Source organism: Gallinula chloropus (assembly GCF_964237585.1).
Source record: "Gallinula chloropus genome assembly, chromosome: 1".
NCBI classification, from domain to species: domain Eukaryota; kingdom Metazoa; phylum Chordata; class Aves; order Gruiformes; family Rallidae; genus Gallinula; species Gallinula chloropus.
The window spans coordinates 83,571,688-83,593,202 of NC_140085.1; the positions used below are offsets into that span (position 1 = coordinate 83,571,688).

Consider the following 21,515-nt stretch of genomic DNA (forward strand, 5'->3'; position numbering starts at 1 on the left):
TGGACAGAGGGCTGAGAGCAGTAGTATGAGACCCTCTTCACTTACGAGCTAAGATTAAGCATTTTGCTACCATCAACTGCTGAGGAAAAGATAACAAGAAACTAAGGCAGAGGAGTGAATGAGAGCACCATGTCACCCTAGGGGACCCTGAGAAGATGGTGATACATTCATGGGTCAAATGTCTCTTCCTCCTTTTCCATGCAGATTACCAGATGTGGCACTTGTTGTCTGGGTTCATTGGTGATCCACTGGAACAGTGGAAATGCTTAGCAAAATCCTGGCTATTGCTGACAGGCCCACAGACACGAAGTGGCAAGGGACTGTGCATGTCTGTGTTCAGGGAAGACTGTAGTTTCTCAGAATCTTGGTATCCACACATTGCCTGAAAGGAAGCAAAATAGAAGTCAGTTTGGCTGAAATTCCTCATGGGAACAAGACTTAAGCCTCCTTGTGTTTCTATACATGTGACTCAGGCTGCTAGAGTAAACAAGGAAACACACATACATGGGCGCCAACAATGTTCATATCTTTCACTTCATCACCACAATTTCTGACTTTTCCCCCTAAACTCTTTGTCTCAATCTCCCTGACAAGCCATTTGCTCTTTTTCTATACTGCGTAGTCCAGAGTACAGGGAATTTAGACAACCTTGAAGTTCAGGCTCGTGCAAATTTGGACTCCATCTAGAACAATAGTATAGATGTAGCCTCAGAGTCTAGATTCAGCTTCTTAAGCAAAAACAATGATTGTTCATTGGGAAAGGAAAGCACAACTCATTACCACTGGAGAGATTGGAGAAAGGTTTTTTGAATTTAGTGGTGTTAAACTGGCAACTCACATTTTCACTTTTGTGATTTCAGTCTTTATTCATTGACAAATGATGCAATAGCTGTCAGGTAGCTTCTGAAGTGCAAATCTTGCCACCAAGATCCAATACTCTGTGATATCAGAATTGCTTTTCTACACACTGTTCTGACCTAATGTTAATACATGCACAAAACTTTTCTGTTTGCACCGTTACAGTTACTTGGAAGGGTATGACTTTTGTGAGCACAGAAATCCAATGATGTATCATGAGGATCTCAACCACACAACTGTGCATCTTTGCACAAATCCTTAAAAAAGGTTGCAACAGAAATCTTTAACTATGTGTGTATGTACTTCTAGTTCTTTATCTCTAATATCTTTTTTTCACTATCAGTCACTCAGAATGACATGACAACTAGATATGCATCATGACAGAGAGGCGAGTAAAGAAACAGATGGACAGATATATGCCTTTTCCACTAAAATTTCATTTTCCACATTGATTGCTCATGATAGCAAAGCAAATTACTCAGAAGTTGGCAATGAAGCATGCTTTCCCTGAAACAATTTGTCTGCTACAGCTTAATTTTGGTATATTTCAGAAATTTGCAGGCAGGTTAGGGGCACTGTATGTGAATTTTAGCTTTCTAAATAAGATTCTGGATTTTCCAGAAACATCAGTCAATCCAAGTTCTGTGAAGAGGAGGAAAAGTGATTGAATATTGAGAAAGATGACCTGTAATAATGTGGAAGACAATGGAGAGTGAGACAGACACATGACTAGTCTAATATTCATTACGTGAGCAAAACTGAGGTAGAAAAGCTGGTCGTGTGAAAGTCCAGTCTTAGATAAATGCTTCCCTTCTTTGTACTTTTTCAACCAATTCTTATAGGCCTGTGGAAAGAGAAAATTAATAATAATAAATTCTCCTTCAGATAGTGTCTCAAAACCATGTATTCTATCAAAGAAATCAATCAATCAATCCAATATATATTTAATACATTAACAAGTTTGTGTCTCCCCTCAGTCTGAGGCTGCTTGCTGCTGGCCATTCCCCTATTAACTCTAACACAAGAGAATAACAACATAACTCCTTTAAGGGGTTTCCATTTCAGACACTATCATGCACACTTCATAAGAGGAGAGAAGTTGTGGTGATTGGACTATGAAAGAATTAAAATTTCAAAGAAAGTGACAAATACTTGAATGAACATTAAAAGACCTTCTACCTCACAACAGTCTTCATGGAAGAAGAGCACCCTGCACTCAGTAATTAATTAAACTGCTGAACTACTGCATGAGGAAATAAAAAAATTCTCTCTAGATTTTACCACCACACTGAATTCCGGTTGGTATCTCAGATTCCTCAGGTATAAAATAAACATATAAATAATGCCATACTTCTGTATGCATGACATAAATGGGGAGGTAAGGAAAGGCCCACCCCAGAATAGGTGAGGGGGAGAAGTAGTCTTACATGAAAATAATGAGGTTCTGAGCAAAACTTCGCAAGGAAGCCATAACTGGATTAGCAAAGGACATGCAGAGCACATGCTGCACTGGCACAGGTGTGCAAGGAGCAGCATGTAGGAGTGGGATGTATCAGAGAAATCATGTGACATAACAGTTGATTTGTATGGACAGACTATGAGATTAGAGAAGTAAGACTACAATACCTGGTAAGCAATGGTGAGCCCTCCAGTGTCAGCTGTATTCTCCAAGAGTGTAAAAGTACCATTGACGTTAAAGTCATAGCTTTCATACTGTTCAACCAAGCAGTCTATAGAATTCTGTAGTGCACTCCTGTTGCATGTAGGGCAACCCCCAGGCAGCACTGTGGGGAAAAAAACAAGAGATCCTAGAAAGTAAATGCATTCCTAGTATTTACCTTTATTCCCCACATTAATCACTGAATTTTCTTAGTAGGCAGTATGGTCTGGAATGGGCTTTCCTTAACTTCATCTACATATGACATGTATAGATTGCTAACAGGACCAGAAGGTAAGAACACCTGAGGGAAAGTAACTAGTAGGGACCTAGAAAAGTAAACAAAGACACCACAGCTGGTACCCACCATAACCATAGAATATGTGAAGAAGTTCATGTGCCATGAAGAACCCAATGGCTCCAAAGTTCACAGCACTGAAAAATATAAAAAGAATGCTTTTGAAAAGACAGAGGTCAGGTGAGCATTCTTTATAACCACTGAGCACAACTCTGGGCTGTACAGGAACATTCTACTCTGAGAACACGTAGGAGCACTTTCTATTTATTGTCTCTCAGATGTGGTACATTGCAAAAATGTAAATGCAAGTGTAAAATTGCTCTAACAATGCTTAAAATTGTACAATGGGCTTCATTATTCATAATCAATAAGCCATCATAATAATAAAGAGTGTGAATGAGATTCTGCCATTATTAACTCTAATGACGTGTACTGTTATTGAAATACGCCCTTAGTTACCACTACTGGCACAAAGAGTATCTGCAATAATAATCTTGCTAATCACAGAAGACAGAATCACTAGGTTGGAAAAGACCTTTGAGATCAAGTCCAAACACACTTGTTCTCTAGTAAACCGTATCCCTAAGCACCTTGTCTACCTGTCTTTTAAATACATATAGGGATGGTGACTCAACTTCCTTCCTGGGCAGCCTGTTCCAATGCCTGATAACACTTTTGGTAAAGAACATTTTCCTAACAGCTAATGTGAACCTGCCCTGATGCAGCTTGAGGTCTGCTAAAGTAGGATGGTTGGAAAAGCAATCTTGTAACAGTTGTTTAATGAAAAATTATGCATAAAACTGGCAAGGTGAATTAAAATTTTGAGTGTTTAGGTACAATTACTCTGGCCTAGAATTGGTGATCTCACTATGAGCAAGAGGTTGTACTGGAGACCTTCAGCAGTTCTTTCCGAATCAGAATTTCTATGATTCTATGCAATGAATTTACAAATAGTCACACAAGTAAGAGTACCCTCAAAATGCTTTTCCATAATATGAATTGATGGGTTCATATTTTTCTTTACAAACATTGATTAACACTGCCAAAGCATGAAATGATTGTTATAGACCAGTATTACATCACTGGGAACTCAGTAGGAAGTGGCAAGAACTCATCTTCTCTTAGAACTGCTCTTTCAGAAGCTCTGTAACTGATAAATTATAATTGCTCCTTAGAGAAGTTGTGGATGCCTCATCATTGGAAATGGTTAAGATCAGGTTGAATGGAGCTTTGAGCAAATTGATCTAGTGAAAGATGCTCCTGCTGATGACAAGGTCCCTTAAAACCCAAACCATTCTATGATTCTATAGCAAATGTACTGCTTTGCTGGTTTCTTATTTTAAATACTGTCCTCACAGTCATCTGAATTGGCTCTTGCAGAAAAGTTTTAAAATCTGGAGCATCATCTGAGAAAATGTTATTGTGCCAACTCACCAAAAGCTGATCACGTTTGACTTAGCAGTATACTCAAGTGGAATGACAGAGAGAAAAATATATTTACAGTCATGGAATACAGAAGGAATAAGAAGCAGGAGACATTTTCTCAGAAAGGAAGAATATGGTGACAGCCAATACCAAAGGAAAAAAAATTCTATTACTCTTCTGAGGAGTCCTGTTCTTCATACTATAATGAATTTATTAAATATGCAAGCACTAAAAGATGTCATACAGTCAGTGGTAGAAGATCACAATGGAGAAAATTGTTACTTTTAACTGAAACGTATTTCTTTCAAACTTCAGCCTCTTGCCACAGTGTGAGTTTATCTTTCAGTGCAGTGGGGTTAGGAGAAGTATCTATCCATTCTTATGCCAGAAAAAAGGGAAGTAATATTTTAACAGTTAACTATTTAAATATGAGAAAAATATTGCTTAACAGGTCTTCTCCATATAATGAAATAATCCAACTGTAAGAGTGTGGTCTACAGAAGTGTTGTTGCAGGAGAAGACTGGGAATTTATAATGTATTTGCTTATTAGAGGTTTCTTTTAAAAAGGGAAGAGAAGAACTGTGTTTGATCCATTTGAAAAAGACTTCTGACAAGAAGTTGCTCTGTGAAGCTCCTATTTCCTCTGGGTTAGATTTCTCTGGATTAGATTTCAGGAATTCTTGGAATCTAGAAAATGAGAGGCAAAGGTGAAATACCTTCTTTGCAATTAACCTACATGAGACTTCTGCCTCTTCGCTCTGAATTAATATACTTGGCTTATCTTAGTTTTACCTAGATTCTGATTTTGCTCCAGCAAATTAATAATCCCACTCTTTCAGAATTCATAAGGCAGTATCTATCCAGCTTCAGGAAAAGCTGTTTCCCCCCTTTACTGTGTCTTTCTGGGATGCAGTAAGAAAAAGAGGTTAAAGACAGACCCGCTAAGATTCTTCCGGGAAACATGGTGCAGTCAAGGGACTACCTTCAGCTCTCATCTTTGCAGCCCCTCCATACCTGGGAAATTCCATGTGGAAAAACGGGCTGCGGAACATTCCAGCAGGAAAGACCACCATGTGGTGCCTTATTGAGTAGTATGAATGCACAGTCCAGGGGGACACAAGCCAGCTTGAACCAAAAAAAGATAAATGAGAGAATTTATTAACTCCTTGTCTCATACATTGTTCCTTTCTTCCACAGGGCTTGCAAAAATGGTTTATACAGTAGCACCAAATTATTAAATTCACATTATTAGAATTAAAGGTATTTGAAATAAGCTTTTATTTGTTTACAGACAGTCAGGTCTAGCAACTTAGCTTTTGTACTCATCAAGGTATTTACCCTCTCAACCTCCCTGTCAAGTAAGTCCGGATTAATATCCTCTTATGCAGTCCTGTACAGAATACTCTTCAGGTAATGTAAGGTCCCAAGCAAGCCTGTCAATGCTGCCTGTGTTCTGCAGCATCTTATGCCCACCTTTGTGGTGAACCTGGCAGCATTCACATCATCAAAGCAGCTTTGCTGTTTGCTTTGCTGCTAAGTCCAGGAGCATGTTATCCCCTTACTCAATGGCTTACGGGGAAAATGTTCTTATTTTCAGAAGTCTGGGGCTCCACAAGCGTGGGTTTTTTTGGTAGCATGATCTCGGTCTGAATACAAGACAGACTGCCAAATTCTAGGCTTTTTTAAGCAGGATGCAGAAATACAGCCTTGCAGAAAGGACAAAAGCCTCTTGTCTTGCAACAGAAGTATTGCTGGCAGGTCAAGAAAGGTGATCTTATCTCTCTATTCAGGACTGGTTAAAACACATCTGGAAGTACTGTGTCCAGTTCTACCCTTCCCTCATCCCTCCCCTCTCCCCCTCTCTTGGCTTCCTCTTCCCCAGTTAAAGAGATATTGACTTAAAATTGGACACAGTCCTGAGTGATCTGATCTAGCTGATCCTACTTTTTGGAGATGGGTCGGATTAGGTAATCTAAGGTCCCTCCCAACCTTAGTTAGTTCATGAGTATGTTACTCTGTTAGATTTTTCAGATCAGTATCTGACACTTACTTATCTTGTGAATGATGCTGAAGGAGTTTCAAGTAGGAATTTTCCCTCAGTACTTTCAAGCAAGCCACCACATTGAGGAGAAAACTGTTTTCATTTATATTCAACTGAGGGAAGAGACAAATAATTTGACTGTCACAGGCCATGGACAAGGAATGAGTTGTACAGTATAAGAAAAAGTCCCATCAGTCAAAAAAAGACAAACCAATGGAAAGGTTTTTTTTTCTCTCCCAGTTCTAAAGACATTAAAGTTAAGATATGACTGGAATGTTATTTGCAGGCTATACAGATTATACAAGCAGATCACAATCAATATCTATCAGGCCAGCCACTCTAAGGAGGAGACAGCATAAGCAACAATTTAGAACCAAGAAGGTTCTCTGGACCAATATGTTCTCAGAAAATGAAGAGCAGAAAATATGCATTGCTCCAGAGATCACACCCTCTTTAGCAGCAGGCAAAATATAAGTTGATGCAGGTAAACTGCCAATAATAAGGCAGACATCTTTACATTATGTAACTCACATTCTGGTATTCCAGGTTCACTTTGTTAGTCTGGAGTATGTGAGCTGGATAGCCAATTTCCACCTGTAGTTTGGAAACCTAAAATCACAACAAACAAACAAATGAACAAAAGGAAATATGATCAATAGAAGGCTTTACATTCTATAAGTCCCTTTTGAACTTTATTTCTAAACAATCTAAATATGATCTGTGAATCTGCCCTTCGGAATGACAGCTTCTCTCTTTCAATAAGACATTTTCTCTCTGCTTTCTTAACTCAAAGACCTAGGCCTAATGTTACAGTCCTCTTCTTTATAGCATTATTTTCTGGCATTCAGCTTTATAGTTTTTAACTTCTCTGGGTGCATAAAACTGAATTGTATCTCAATACAATTAATTCAGAGTATCCATAGACAAAAAAGAATGTAGCCTCACCACGCCTCAATATATGATGCCTCTCAAACATAAATATATGATCACATGTGTGTGATGGCACTTACAAAACCATCTACAATTTTCAGGGTGTATAAGAAATCTATTTAAGATTGTGTGCCTGTAGAAGCAGGTAGGAATATGTGAAGATGCAGGCGCCTTCCATTCCTTCTCCAAAGGCTTCAGAGAAAGAAAGACCTCAGTAATTGCTTATTGCTGCCTTCTGCACACACCAAGACTTTAGCCTCTTGTCGAGTCTGTTCATCCATCCACTCCAACTGATCCAGTTGTCCATAGAGGGCATCTTGGATCTCAGAGAACATCTGCTCAGCCTGCCATGAAGAAAAGAAGGCATGTTCCAAACTGCAGAAAAACATAGTTCAGGCTTTGCTACTGTCTTCCCATGTTCCAGTACTTCAACCACAAGAAGCAGCAAATTTCCTCCTCATGTGATGAAGGAGAGTTTTCAGTTTCCACAATGACTTAGGCTAAAGTTAGTTGGCATTCAGTGGTTCCTCACGGGCCTCACCATTCTCTTCCACATATCTTTTCATCTTGCCTCTCACTGAAACTAAGAGGGAAATATGATTCTTTTTCACTCAGCCCTTACTGAAATAGGAATGGACCAAAGAATTGTCCCACTTCTTTGAGTAAAATGAAAGTACAATATCCACAAGTATTTCATGCTGGTGTCTCGCTATCCAAAGTTATGGCAATCTGAGTGTCTCCTTCACAAAGTTGTTTTGTTCATTCAGCTTAGTGCTTCATAGCATGTAGTCTTAGTTTTCCCATTAACTTTTCTTCAGGTTATTCTCTTTTGTCATTTCGTACACTGGAAATTCTATAAAACCTGATGCTTACACTAAATTCTCTCAAAAGAAAAAGGAACTATAATTATCAAAGGATAAAAGAAATCTTCCACACTGCAGGCATGTGTTACTGTGGATTCAATCAGAATGTTTTGGCATTGATTTGTTTCTGTACAACTGCTTACATGATGACTTAATGGTTTTGCAATTGAAAATTGTATTTAAATATGTCAGATTAGTGATGAATACTGTTAATACTAACTGTAATTCCAGGAAGCACATGGAGATTGCATGCATTTGTAGGGATATTGGTGCTACACACATGACTTTGCTAATAACTGAGATAAAGATAATAACTGATATTTATGCATTGGTTGTTCTAGCAATGACAACAGTGTCTTGTTCTGACATCTTTCATTCCCCCAAAAGCAGGTAAAGTGAGTAAGTATAGGGATATATAAAAATGTATTAGACCTACACATGATTTTGCTGCCTTGATGTAATTTGAAATTGACATGTCAAAGAAAGAGCTGAAACTGAGATCTGATTGGGTGTAAATAAGATTAATAACCAAAAATAACTTACTAGTTCCTTGGTCTGCTGAGGGAAAATTTCTTGTACAATCATCTGCCCTAGAACTGGCTCAAAGAAAGAACTAGTATAAGTCAAGCACTCCTTCCAGCGCTCAGCTGGGATCTGTAAGAGCAGAAAAAGAAAAAGACACATGAGGGTGAAGACAGAGATAGGAAGAAAATAAGAAGATATATAAACATATCCACTTACTTTCACACAAGATGAACATTCATATGATACCTGAGACAAATGCATAGAAGAAAGGTGACCACCTACATACTGTTCCCTACTCCCTGATACAGTGCATTTAGCTCGGTAAAGTTTTGTGTGTCATGTCTTCTCTCACATTTCTTTGCGAAAATGGAAACACTTAATGGCCAAAGAAAGTAGTTTTTCTCCACAAGTCTAAGAAACTCCACCCAGAGGAGACATCAAGAGGACATCCAGAAGGCATGCCCTAGAGTGTTCAGCTGTTGGGAAGACTGAAGATAACTCACCATTCTAGAGCCCATTTTCCCATACAGAATCTTAGATAATTCCAGGCGTGCATCTTGGAATCGACTGTCAAGTGCTGGGGACAGAGTCCCAACCAGACAAACAATCATATAAATGTGAAGGACCCTGTAGGAAAATGAAATTTTAAAAGACATTCACTATAAACACAGAGGCCTGGCAAGTGTCAGAGAAATAATATGAGGCAGGGGAACCCTAGTGAGCTGAACAATGACACCAAAGTACTTTGAAAGGGGCTATACCTAGGGCAATCAAAGGAGGAAGATTTGGCATCAATCAACTAAAGAAACTCTCTCCCAGAACAAGGTAAACATTCAAAGGACAGTTGCTTGCTGGGGCACAGGATTCTTTACAGGAAGCAGGAGGAAGAACATTTTTTGGACTAGATGAAGCTTATTATACAATATTTTGGTGGGTCTATGGGATTCCATGAGAAAATATGGGATGTTTATTGGAAGAATCAAAGGCAGAAAAAGGGAAGTGTCATGATTTTTTGAAGGAAACACGTGTGAAAATGGAGAGGAAGGTGGCAAGAGGGAATGGTTGAGTGTAAACTTGGTCATCAGAATCTGTTCTATCTTATTAAATGATATTCTTAAATAACATTGTACTGCAGGGGTGGGGCAGGGGTGGCTAGGACTGGATCATAGAATCATAATATCATAAAATGGTCTGGGTTGGAAGAGAACCATAGGGCTCCAACCTCCCTGCCACAGGCAGGGACACCAACTCCAGGCCTGGATCTACACAAGGTTGCCCAGGGCCCCATCCAACCTGGCCTTGAACACTTCCAGGGATGGGGCATCCACCACCTCTCTGGGCAGCCTGTTCCAGCACTTCACCACTCTCTCTGTAAAAAACTTCCCCCTAATATCTAATCTAAACCTTCCTTCTTTAGTTTTAATCCATTCCCCCTTGTCCTTTCATTGTCTACCCTTTTAAAAAGTTGAATTCCCTCCAGTTTATATGCTCCCTTCAGGTACTGGAAGGCTGCAATGAGGTCCCCCCTGCAGCCTTCTCTTCTCCAGGCTGAACAAGCCCAGCTCCCCCAGCCTCTCTTTGTAGGGGAGGTGCTCCAGCCCTCTTATCATCTTTGTGGCTCTCCTCTGAACCCTCTCCAACAGTTCTACATCTTTCTTGTATTTCGGGCCCCAGACCTGGACACAGGACTCCAGATGGGGCCTCACAAGGGCAGAGTAGAGAGGGACAATCACCTCCCTGTCTCTGCTGGCCACCTCTCTTCTGATGGAGCCCAGGATACCATTGGCCTTCTGAGCTGCAAGACCAGCTCAGATATTGAAGAGACAAGGAGAGTTGATTGATGGAAGGACTTCTGTTCAAGCTAACTGCTGGAGAAAGTTGGGGTCTTAGAGTTAGCTTTTGGAGAGACTAGAGATTTGGACCAGCTACTGGAGAGTTCTGCTTGTATGTATGTGCTCGTAAAAGGAAGAGTGTAGACTAGCAGTAACCAAAGTAGGGCTGGAAGACTCCAGGCCTCATATATCCAGGTGCCTCCAGCTGTGAACACCATGGGATCCTGAGCCAGCTTCTGGACAGACTAAATACCTATGAACAGCTATTGGAGCGATCCATATTGTGTGTGTACATGCCTATATTTCACTAGTATAGACCACTACTGATCAGGTGGAGAGGAGAGGAGGAGCAGGATATGTGGTATGTACATGAGCAACTTCCTCTAACACAGATCTCTTTAATTTATGGTATCTGAAGTTAATTTCTTGCAGGACAAACAACTACAGGTACAGATATTGACTCTTACCTTTCCTTCTGCCATTGCTTGATGAGCTGTGACATGCCTTTTAAGTAATCCATGTCATGCACTGCAATTGGCTGAGAGAGGGTCATCGGCATAGAATGAAAGACAGCCTGGAGACATGACAGCCAGTCAATAGCAGGTGCCTTTTCCTAGAAGTAAAACAAAACTTACTTGTTGAACTATGAATCTAAATTAACAAGAAATAATAAGGAAACTGGGATAATTTCCCTAATGCTATTAACAGACACTTTTAACAAGTTAAATTTGTTTTATCATGTAGGATTCAATGATAGTAGAGAAGGAGAATTTACTTTTTTTAAACTGAAATAACAGTGGTGAGGGGAGAGAGTCAGTAAAACACTGTAAATGAATAGGTTATCTAAAGCTCAATGGACTCCAAGAGTAAGTTGCAAACTAAACAGTTTCTCATACTTCTTTTGATTTGGATATTCAGAATGTTAATGTCACACTTAAATTGTGTTGATCTAAGGTATACATACCTGTAGCTCCCTAATTGTAGTGCGAAAGAACAGCATCCCCCTCTGCTGTCTTTCCTGCAGTGGGGTAACAACTTGCTGGAGGTTAGAGATGAAGGACAAAGTAAGGGAAAAGGAATCAGGGGGACCATCCTGTGACCAGCCAAGTAGGATCCCTAGTTTCTTCAAATATGACAGATACACACGGAGAACCTGTAATGCAGAGCATATGACCAGTGGGAGGAACATGACTGAAAATTAGTCACTCCATCCATCCATCCATCCATCTTGCCCATATAAGCTTCAATCTTTCAGAATCACTGCAGGCCCAGTCTTAAAAGTTGTCTTCACCACAATATCCTTATGCAATTCTTCATGTGGAATACAGTTTGTGAAGTACATCTCCTCTCTCAGTGAAGAACACTGAATTCCCAAAAGTCCCATCTAACAATTACATTAAATTCTGGAACCATTTTAAAGATGTGGACATACCATCTCTTGAGTCAAAGTAGAGAGATGTAGTGATAAAATAAGCCAGAATTTTTGATGGAGAGAAAATGCCAGCTACTTGCTTCCATGGTTGTGAGGTATCAAAGTAATGCTTGTGTTGGCTAGACAGACTTGTTTTTTGGATGACTCAGACTCTAGAAACTGACATTAACTCAGCTTTTATAAAGCTCACAAGAATGGCAGAACTGTGACAACATTAATTTTGTTGCAACAACTGCCATGGTGAAAGAACGTATTTCCCTAGCTTAGGTTAAAACATTTTAAAGTAACTTTTAAAATGCTTGCTAAAGTTCTAAAGCCTTACTCTGGACATGAACTATTTTTAAGAAAAACATTCACTCTTGGTGAAAACTAGAGGGAAGCCCAGGTTCATATTAGTTATTAAACATTCAATTTCTATACTAGAAGTGTAGACCTGGCATCTAAAAGTGGGTTACAGTTTACAAAATATCTTTTTTGAAAAGTGACAGTTTTGTAAAGAATTCCTTCTGGAGACATTTTCAGAGGTCACTGACCGTAACCCGTGGAAACAGACCACTCTGAACCAGGAAGCAATTCAAGGAGTTCCCTACACCAAACAGCTATTTTACCTTTCTTCAGCCTCTGATATGTTACCTCAAGATATTTTTTCTGTTTGAATTTATTCTCAGGTGGCATCTCAAACTCAGGATGGTCAATCTGCAAAAGGAGTAAAGAAAAAACATCCCACTATTCCCAGAAACACTGGAAATGTGTGGTGTTTCGCTGCCAACCAGGTTTAAACCACAACAGTGAGATGCAAAATTCATAGTGCATTATGTGTATTTGACACTTAGCATTTAGAATCCATTATTGTACTAGTCATACCCATGAACACAAGAAGAACCAGATCCTTCCATGATGAAATACAATCTATACCGTTCAGGCAGAAGAGATGAGGGAGGCTAAGCAATTTATTCTTCCTCTGCTCATTTTTCAGAAATAAGCACTATTTATGTAACAAAATAAAAAAATTACTGAAATTTAGGAAAAAAGTACTCAGAGAAGAACATAGCCTCAGTTTAAGCAACATTGGGTCTCATGGGCTGTGTAACTGACTCTTTATTCCCAGTGCTTTCTGCTGTTTTTCTTTCTTCAGGACACTCACCTGAATAATATTGGTCTTTTGATCAAAAGGGCTAGGTCCCACATGTACTTTGAAAAAGGGAAAGGTGCTGTATCTGCCCATGAGGGTTTGAAGAGTTTCATTAAAATCTTTTGCTTTCCCCACACCTGTGATATTCCATCCACCAACCTAGAGAAAGAGGGAGACAACATGACAAGAGGGGAGAAAAACTTGCTTGATCCATATTTATTAAACATTTTTTTCACTCCTATGAGCACAGAGATTATGACAACGAGAAGCAACAAAGCAAATAAGAAGAGGGACAGCTCATGAAGATTTCTACATGTTGGATTTAAAATGACCTGTCACTTTCATTTAAGCAAAACAATGAACTGCAATATTAGACAGGGAAAAGAAACTATAGTTATAAACACAAGGTGTTCAGTCATCCAGAAAGACAATCAGGGATTGGTGTTTACAGGTCCCACCTCCCTGACAAGCAGATTCACTGGTGGGCCTGCAGTTACCGGTCCTGCTGCTGGATATTTCTGCATCCTCCGTGGAGACAGGGCATAAGTGTATGCCCCTCCCCAGCACTGAGAGGAGTCACTCAGAATGGGAAGGGAAGCATTTTCCTCTTTAAACAAGCTCCCCTGAACCCTGGTCATTAGATATTAGACAAAAAATTTCACCCATTCTGAAGATGCTCCGTGGTCTATATGTTGGATCCTATTGAACTGATCCTCTGAAACTAAAAGTGATCCCTCTTTACAGACTTGGTTGTTGCACAGCCCTAAAGTAATGTGTTATGGTCATGTGTTATGTGTTATGTCATGGTTATATCATGATTCAGGTACCTTATGTCAGAAAGTTAAATCTTGAAGCAGCATTTAAAGCTGGAAGATTTATCACTTAGAATTTGTACTGTGAACCATGAGATTATTTCAGGGCCAGATGCTATTAAAATTCCATCATGTAGGACCATATGACCCTAACTTCACACTTTCATTTCCCCACAGCAATTATCTTTTGGAGGAAGAGGAAATTGCACATTCACCTGATTTAGGAGGTTCTTCAATGGTTCAGTTCCTTGGGATTCTATCTGTTGGGTATCCATGCAGGAGCGATAGAACTGGATTGCCTTCTCCTTAGCTGAGCCTCTTATCCCGAAGTGTGAGCTTTCTGAAGAAAAAAAAAAGATGAAAAACTGCAAGTGGTTAAAAACTAAAAAAGATGGGGCAATATTAGAGCAGAGGAAATTTGTAAGAAATTATTACACTGCACTTTGATTCAGAACAATATACTAAATATATCCACACTTCCCACAATTGTTCAAAGAAAGACACCTTCTAGTGTCATGACTTCCTGAGGCGAGATATGAGTTTCTTTGTATGGAAATAGAAACACAACAGGAAGATTTTGAGTATCTAGGCTTCAGTCTCACATGGGGTCAGGAGGCATGACTAGAGTGCACATTCAGACAAGCACAGCAGAAAGGATCTACTTTTACAAGACAACAGGAAAATGTTTTTTGCTGCTGTCAGAATTTTAAAGTTTTACTTTCATCTGTTACCCTTTTCAAGGGGAACAAAAATGTTTAAAATGCTGCTATTGTAATATGACATGCTTAAGAATAAATCTACCTGTAATGACAGAGGAACAAAAAGAGTGGACTCAGTCCCCGTTAGGAACAACTGTGCTTTCAGTTAGTATTCTCTCCTTTGACCGAGGAAGATGCTGAAGGTAACACACCAATCACTTGTCCCTACCTAAAAGCCTTTTCAGAATCAACTGGTTTTCTTCCAATAACACATCAAATACATTTAGTGATTCTTCTGCAGTTCTGTTTGAATGTTTGCCTTCCCAGCTGCCACAGGCGTATTTGTAGAAATCCTCACAGGGGTCTGCAGAGTCATTCCTAGAATTAAGGAATCTGGCCAATAGTGTAAGACGCAGCTCCTCATCACAGGATCCTGAGCAGGAAGCAAAGAGAAGAGAACTGAGCAGTGACAGTGAAGAGTAAGAACAGCTCCAAACAACAACAAAAAAAAGAGGAGTTATCTGTTGGTCATTTCTTCCAGAACAATTAATTTTTTTTGTACAGAGCATTGAATTTCTTTTAAATTTTTGCTGAACATGGAACAAAATGTGTTCTGTATTTCGCATCACAGGAAGATGGCCTTTGCACTTTATAAGAGAGATTTTTTAAATAAAGGACAGGTTATCAGTCCAGAGGTGGTGTCCTCTGTTCATACTATCTAGGCAGTCACAGATTGGACTATTTTGCCTTCTCAGTGCATTTTCTCTGAATTGGCCAAATTTGGCCAAATCATAAACAAGAAGCAAATGATGGAGTCAACACATGAAGCAAAAGAACATAGCACAGAAAAAGTGAGAAGATAAGTTTAAAATGTGGAGGGAGATTCTCAAGCATGGGAAACATTTCTCAGCAATGGCATTTGTTAAAACAGTGCACTTTCTAGTACATCTTGCTTTGATCTACAACTCCCTTATCTAAACTGCTGCAAATCACTGGGTATGTGTACTCATTTTGGTTCACTGCCTTGTGTCAACATGAGATCAGATCAATTATTTACTGAAATAAGCCACTTGTAAATCAAACTAAGATTTTCCATACTATGGTTTTAACAGTTGACATGGGAAGAGATAGGCAGAGTGGAAATAGACAAGATCTAAACTAACAGTTTTTCTTTGATCCCTGTGGTGAGCGGTCTCCAACACATAACGGGCTAAAGAAAAAATGCTATATATGAAAAGTCAGTAATATTTATTTGGAAACAAAGAATATCTATGTCCACCAATATAAATGCATCTTCACTATTAAGCATTCTATAGGCTACATTTATGTGGACCATCCTGCAGATATTTGTTTAGCAAATTTGAAAGGCAAATTAATATTTCTGGTCTATGCTCACAGCTACCCCATAGACAAGAGACTATGGCCTTTCTTCCTATGCTATGACTGCACTGGTATGTGCTAGAAATCTAGGACTAGGATTACTAAGTCAGAAATGGAAAGGCTGAGGAGGAGCACTATATTCCAGATTCAGTCCAGTTTCCTGGAAGTGACTACAGACAGAGCATGACACAATGTTGATATGTAAAACAACATAATGATGCCCTCTCCCTCAAAACTGAGCCCAGGCATATTAAATGTCAGGTAGAGGAGGAGGAGGAGGAGAAGTGAGAGGATCTCTTCCCAAAATGACATGGCAGAAAAGTACACCATATTTAATCCCAGAGTTATGATTCTTCGAGATTCTGAAAGTCTGTCTGTTTCTTAACTCAGATGTTAAGTCTAATACACAATGGTGGCAGATAGAAGATAAAGAGGTTAATAAATGGGGTAAATGAGGAAGGGAGGAAGTAGTTATCCCATATTATACCTAGACCACAAGTCATCATGATGTAGGTGATAAGCAATGCAAAGCCAAGGAGAGTACTGAGAAGAAGTGTACACAGAAGTAGGCTTTTTCCCTGAAGGCATTGTTCTTTCTTTGCACCTGTACTCAGCTCCCGGTCACAGGTCTAAAGAGAGAAAAATGACAAAGAGAAAAAAAATTAAGAAAGAAAAATTCATATTAATGCTAGCAGTGGTTATATACTCCATTTTCAACATAATCTACCAGAAAAACCACTCACAGGACTACTGCCAGAATATCAAGTCATCCAAGTCATCTAGGTGACTGTACTCATTGGAGCTTTCTCATCTCTTTTATTTCCTTGTCTTTTCAAACTACAGCTGTTCCACAGTGTTATGAATTATTTATCAAAAATCCATCTTACCATGAGAAAACCTGTCTCTCTATAGTTCCTTCTAGTTTATTGAATCACCTTGCATATGTCCTGAAAATATCAAAGCATTTTTAAGCCCATAGAAATAGTTACAGGATGGATAGGGCTCATGGTTCTTTATTCTGTTACAGTCTGGAAAGCTGAGCTACACTTTCAGACCTCTAGTCCAGTTCAAGTGGGAGAAAAGATTTGCCCTGTTCTAAAAACTGCAGTAAGCTGTGAGTCACAGAGAAGATGTTATATACAGACAGGTTTTAGTTCACTTAAACTGATATGTGTTCATACTCTGTGTGTAAACTTATTTTAGACATCCAATGAGCTGAATCATCCTCCAAAGCTTCCATTTTCTCCATTGACTGGAAAGGAAGCTAGATCACTATTTTAGGATACACTCCTAATATCCATTTGGATAAAGTTAGATAAAATGACATTTGCTCTGTATTTCTATGTATTTTGATGTACATGGGACTGGAGGTCAGGTTACAAGAGAACAGACATGAGAATGGATCCTGGTAATGTAAGGAAAGGAAAAAACTGAAAAAAAAAAAGAAAAGTGGAATGACTGAATGACTGAACAAGAACATTCAGAGAGAAAAAAAGACAGAAGGGGAAAAAACAGAAAATAATGGAAAACCTAGGCGGAAGACGGTAAGAAAAGAAACAGTATAGCAAGCAAGGAGTAAATCTCATAGGTGTGAAAACTGATGGAAGTGCTGTTTTAAGTGTCAGGGCCTGGCCTGTATTTTCCCTACAGCCTCAAATTTAGCTCCTTGGGCTCAGGCCTGCTTCTTTGATAAAAGCAAGCTGTTTGAGAAACCTCGACACACCTTGGAGCTCTTTGAGAAAAATTTAGAAGCAGCCTTGGTGGAGGTGCCCACTTGTTCACTTGGGAGCTGCTTTTTGCAACTCTCATGCATAATGTCAATCTGTGCTACCAGTAGGAGCCACAGCAGCCATGCCTCTGGCTGGCCAGGTACTTCATTGATCTGGATCCTGAATTTAACATACAGACTTGATTCTGCAGGCTTGACCTTGGACCTGCATCCTCACAATGAACTGACTGGTAATCTACACACTTAGTTGACCCTGGCTTGTCCTCATTCATCCTGGTACTCTGGGGGTGCACCCTTTGATGGTAAAGTCATTACTTCCTGTCCATCTTGTGCTGACTCTTTGGGTCTAGACTGTCTTCCCCTATCTACACTTGCTGCTCCCTGATATGCAGCAGCTAAACTGCATTTGTCACCATGCTCAGTATCTATGTCTATGTTCTTTGTCCCAAAAAACAAATATTTAGTAATAAAACCAAAAGAAGAAATAAAGCAAAATCCTACAAGAATGAAGTACCTGGCCTGAGGAAAGGCAATTAAAGAGTCTGTTGTTAACCATCTTGCCTAATATACTATGTACAATTCCTGTACAAAAACATTATCAGAAAACACAGAAAGACATAGAAAGAGAACTCATAATTTTGTATCTTTCAAATGTACGTTTTATTCAGTGATTAACAGAAGTGTCTCAAAAGTATATGTCAGTTTACTTGACTCATTGAAGCTGCTAACAAAGGTTAAATACGTAGCTGCTTTTGTCACTTGAAAATCCAATTCTCCTGACTTCTTTAGGAAGGTTACAGAATAACTACATGGAGAGCAAGTGCATACAAGTGAATCCTGGCATGCATGATCATACTGGCAAAGTGCAGTGTAGGAAATATAAAGGAAGAAAACCAAATTCCTTTCATATGCCCCTGTAGTGAAACACTTCAGTTTTACTCCTTAAGTAGAGGGTGTCATGACCTAAAAGTGTGTCAGGTGAGTGAAAAAATTTTCTTGGCTGGAAAGGAAGAATACTTTTGTATTCTTCAATGTGCAAGCCTTCATCTCTCACCATCTAAGAGTAAATGCTTTACATTCATAATGCTTCTGACTTCCCTGTTTCAGTAGATTTGTTTTTCACATTGAAAATCTGACCTATTCCTACCATGAAATATTTACAATTTTTTTTGTCTCGTGTTATCAGAGGGCATCTGTTTCTCTCAAGTACTAAATGGCATGGCTGTGGAAATGCTAACAAGAAATTGGTATTTCAATTGGTATTGCAATTTATGCCCAACTTCTGGTTAACACTAAGTCTATTACAGGCCTATACATTAGCTTCCTTTTGAAATGGAAAATGCATCAAATTACAGATTTTTAAAAATCTGTAAGAGAACTAGGCTGTCCTCCCCAAGACTTTAATGGGAAACTACTAGAGAAGTATCTGGCTGAGAACAGCATATCCCAAAGGAATAGCATACTTTGAAAGGAGACGGGAATGGAAATTGTTTGTGTACTGCTACATAGAAACTGGATTAAGGTCTGTGTTATGTGAGCCATAAGGATAAAGAAGTGCTTTTCAAACTCTTCACATTCCATAAGGAATGTCTTGCCTCTGTTACTGGGGCTGGACTTGAAAAAAACTTGTGGACCTATATAAACCTAGAAGAAAGAGGAGGGCAGTCATACTTAGTTGTCCCTTGTATGTTTTTCATGACACCAGATTAAAGAAACCTAGACAGATATATATATACTCTTTCAGTACTCTGACAAAGCTACTGATAAGGAAATACCTTCTGATAAAAGCATTTCTCTATATACCTTCTGATAAAGGTATAACTTCTGATAAAGAGCCTTTATTCTTTGATAAAGCTTTTCCGTACAAGCCTCAATTATAATTGAGATAAAATAATATTTGCATTAAATTGAAGATGAATGCAATTTCCAGTACAATTTCAGTTCTTACATACTTTGCTTTTAAGAATGTACAAGTACTCAAATTTAAATGGCTTCACTGTAGCTAAGTGAGATCAAGTGCGTGTAAAATCACTAAAAGCTGACTTCTAGTTGTCCTCAATTATAAAATGAATAATTTTGAATGTCTGTACTACATGAATAATCTGATTAGAATGTGAGCATGGTTTAGGCTAGTAGAATCTTGTCAAGTACTGTTATCACTTAAGCAATAACTGTTTGATGCAACTAAATCAGCCCAAGAATTCGATTTTCATTCAAGCAGCTCCTTTCTGTTTAGGAACCATTCCTGCATTCGGCAGGGAGTTTAAAGTTCTTCTGCCTATTTCTTCCTGACTTTGCATTTTCCCAGTGTTTAGTGCTGTTGCAGAATAAAGAAGAAACTAATAATTGGGAAGAGAAAGTAAATTAAAATAAAGAGAACAAAGGCAAGGAGAATTGGAGTTATTTTTCAAAACTACTTGCCTGAGTAGTTGTTATTTTTTCAGTCAGTAGATTATTCATGAATTTCTGACTTTGGCTGTTACCCAAATTGTGTTTATCACATTAGTCATGTGGATGACATGTTTTCAGACTAAAGCTCCAATAGTCACAAAAACTTCAATGTTGTCTTAAATTTACCTTTTGTCAGCAAATTGCTTAAGCACATAAATTGGGCACATTAAGTGCCATTGAGAAATAATATTCTAGTTTGTGTTCAAAACATAGCACCTGCTAACATGAGAAACTAAACAAAGTTTGCAGAATTATATTCTGGACTACTAAAAGTTTAAAGCATAACAATAGACAGCAACTACTTAAAATTTTAGTTGTTTTCTGATGGAAATATGAGAATGGATATACAAAATGAAGATTTATGTGAATTCTTCAGCCAGAAAAACGGAGACAAGGTAAATAAAGTAACATTTTTGTATTACAGCTAAAGATCTTGTAACACTGAGCAGCTCTCAACATAACAGAACGTGCACATTTCTTTTTTTATGTTATTCAATTATATAGAAAACTTTACTTATCTCTAGTGTCCTTGAATGTTTTATACATTTTAGAAACTCTGAGCTAGCATTTCAGTTCAGTGTTATTTTGTCTGTAAATATGCAATTATTTTACAAGCTATTTATATAAGACATCAAATAAGGAGAAGGACACTGTACTACCGGGAGAGCAACTAGACTTACTATGTCATTCTCACATTCAGAAAACTATGCCGTGTTTACCCACAATTATTTGTGTGGAGAAAGTTTGTATGTTTCTGTATAGTACTTTCTTAGAATAATTTGTTGAAAAAAGGCAGATACCATAAAAATGCAATTTAATCAGTTTGTTATTACTACTACTACTACTAATTGGTCAGTGCTTCAAATGGATCTGAACACAGCTTCAGAATGGCCATTAGGATGACTAACAGTAGGGTGAGAACTCCCAAATACTCACACCACATCCCACATCCCTTCTGGATACAAACTGTCAAAATCTCAGCTGCTCCAGTTACGTAGGGCAATAAGCAATGTATCTGTGACAGGGGAAGAAAAAGACAGGGCTGCAACAAAGGTACCTCAGTAAACTGCAAGACAGACCCATTTCCTTACCTCTGGAAGAGTCCTCATCCTTGTTGCTGAGCAGGCTTTGCTCCTGTGGTTACCACAGTTGTCAACTCAGTTTACTTGTTTACTATCAGTCTTCTGCGCCAAGACGCACTACTAAGTTCAGAGACAATCTCTTCTTCCCAGCTTGGCTGATTGCTTTGGGGAGGAGAAAAGAGAGGAAAAGCTCTGAGAAAAACGCCCTTAAAGAACATAGGATGTATTTCTGAAACTCTCCACCCACCTTTTCTTCCTAACACCTCTACTTCTCATAAAACTCTCTATTTCCTTCCTCTTTGCCTCTTCCTGTGTCATGCGTCTTGGAGCTGTACCGAATTTTTTTAACAGAAGTATGTGATTCTCTAT

The 21,515-nt window shown here is 38.8% G+C and overlaps 1 protein-coding gene across 1 annotated transcript; it reads right to left on the minus strand.

The window, feature by feature from the left end:
* Positions 1-205: 205 nt before the first annotated feature.
* On the minus strand, positions 206-21,173 carry KEL (Kell metallo-endopeptidase (Kell blood group); the record flags this gene model as incomplete). The annotated part of the gene is given in 19 exon segments (XM_084275445.1): positions 206-382; positions 1,405-1,419; positions 1,421-1,702; positions 2,485-2,642; positions 2,883-2,950; positions 5,254-5,364; positions 6,290-6,393; positions 6,812-6,889; positions 7,456-7,554; positions 8,617-8,727; positions 9,102-9,225; positions 10,898-11,043; positions 11,395-11,583; positions 12,496-12,558; positions 13,007-13,153; positions 14,022-14,146; positions 14,734-14,937; positions 16,372-16,513; positions 21,156-21,173. Coding segments are annotated over 19 exon segments (2,361 nt in total).
* Between the last annotated feature and the right edge of the window lie 342 nt (positions 21,174-21,515).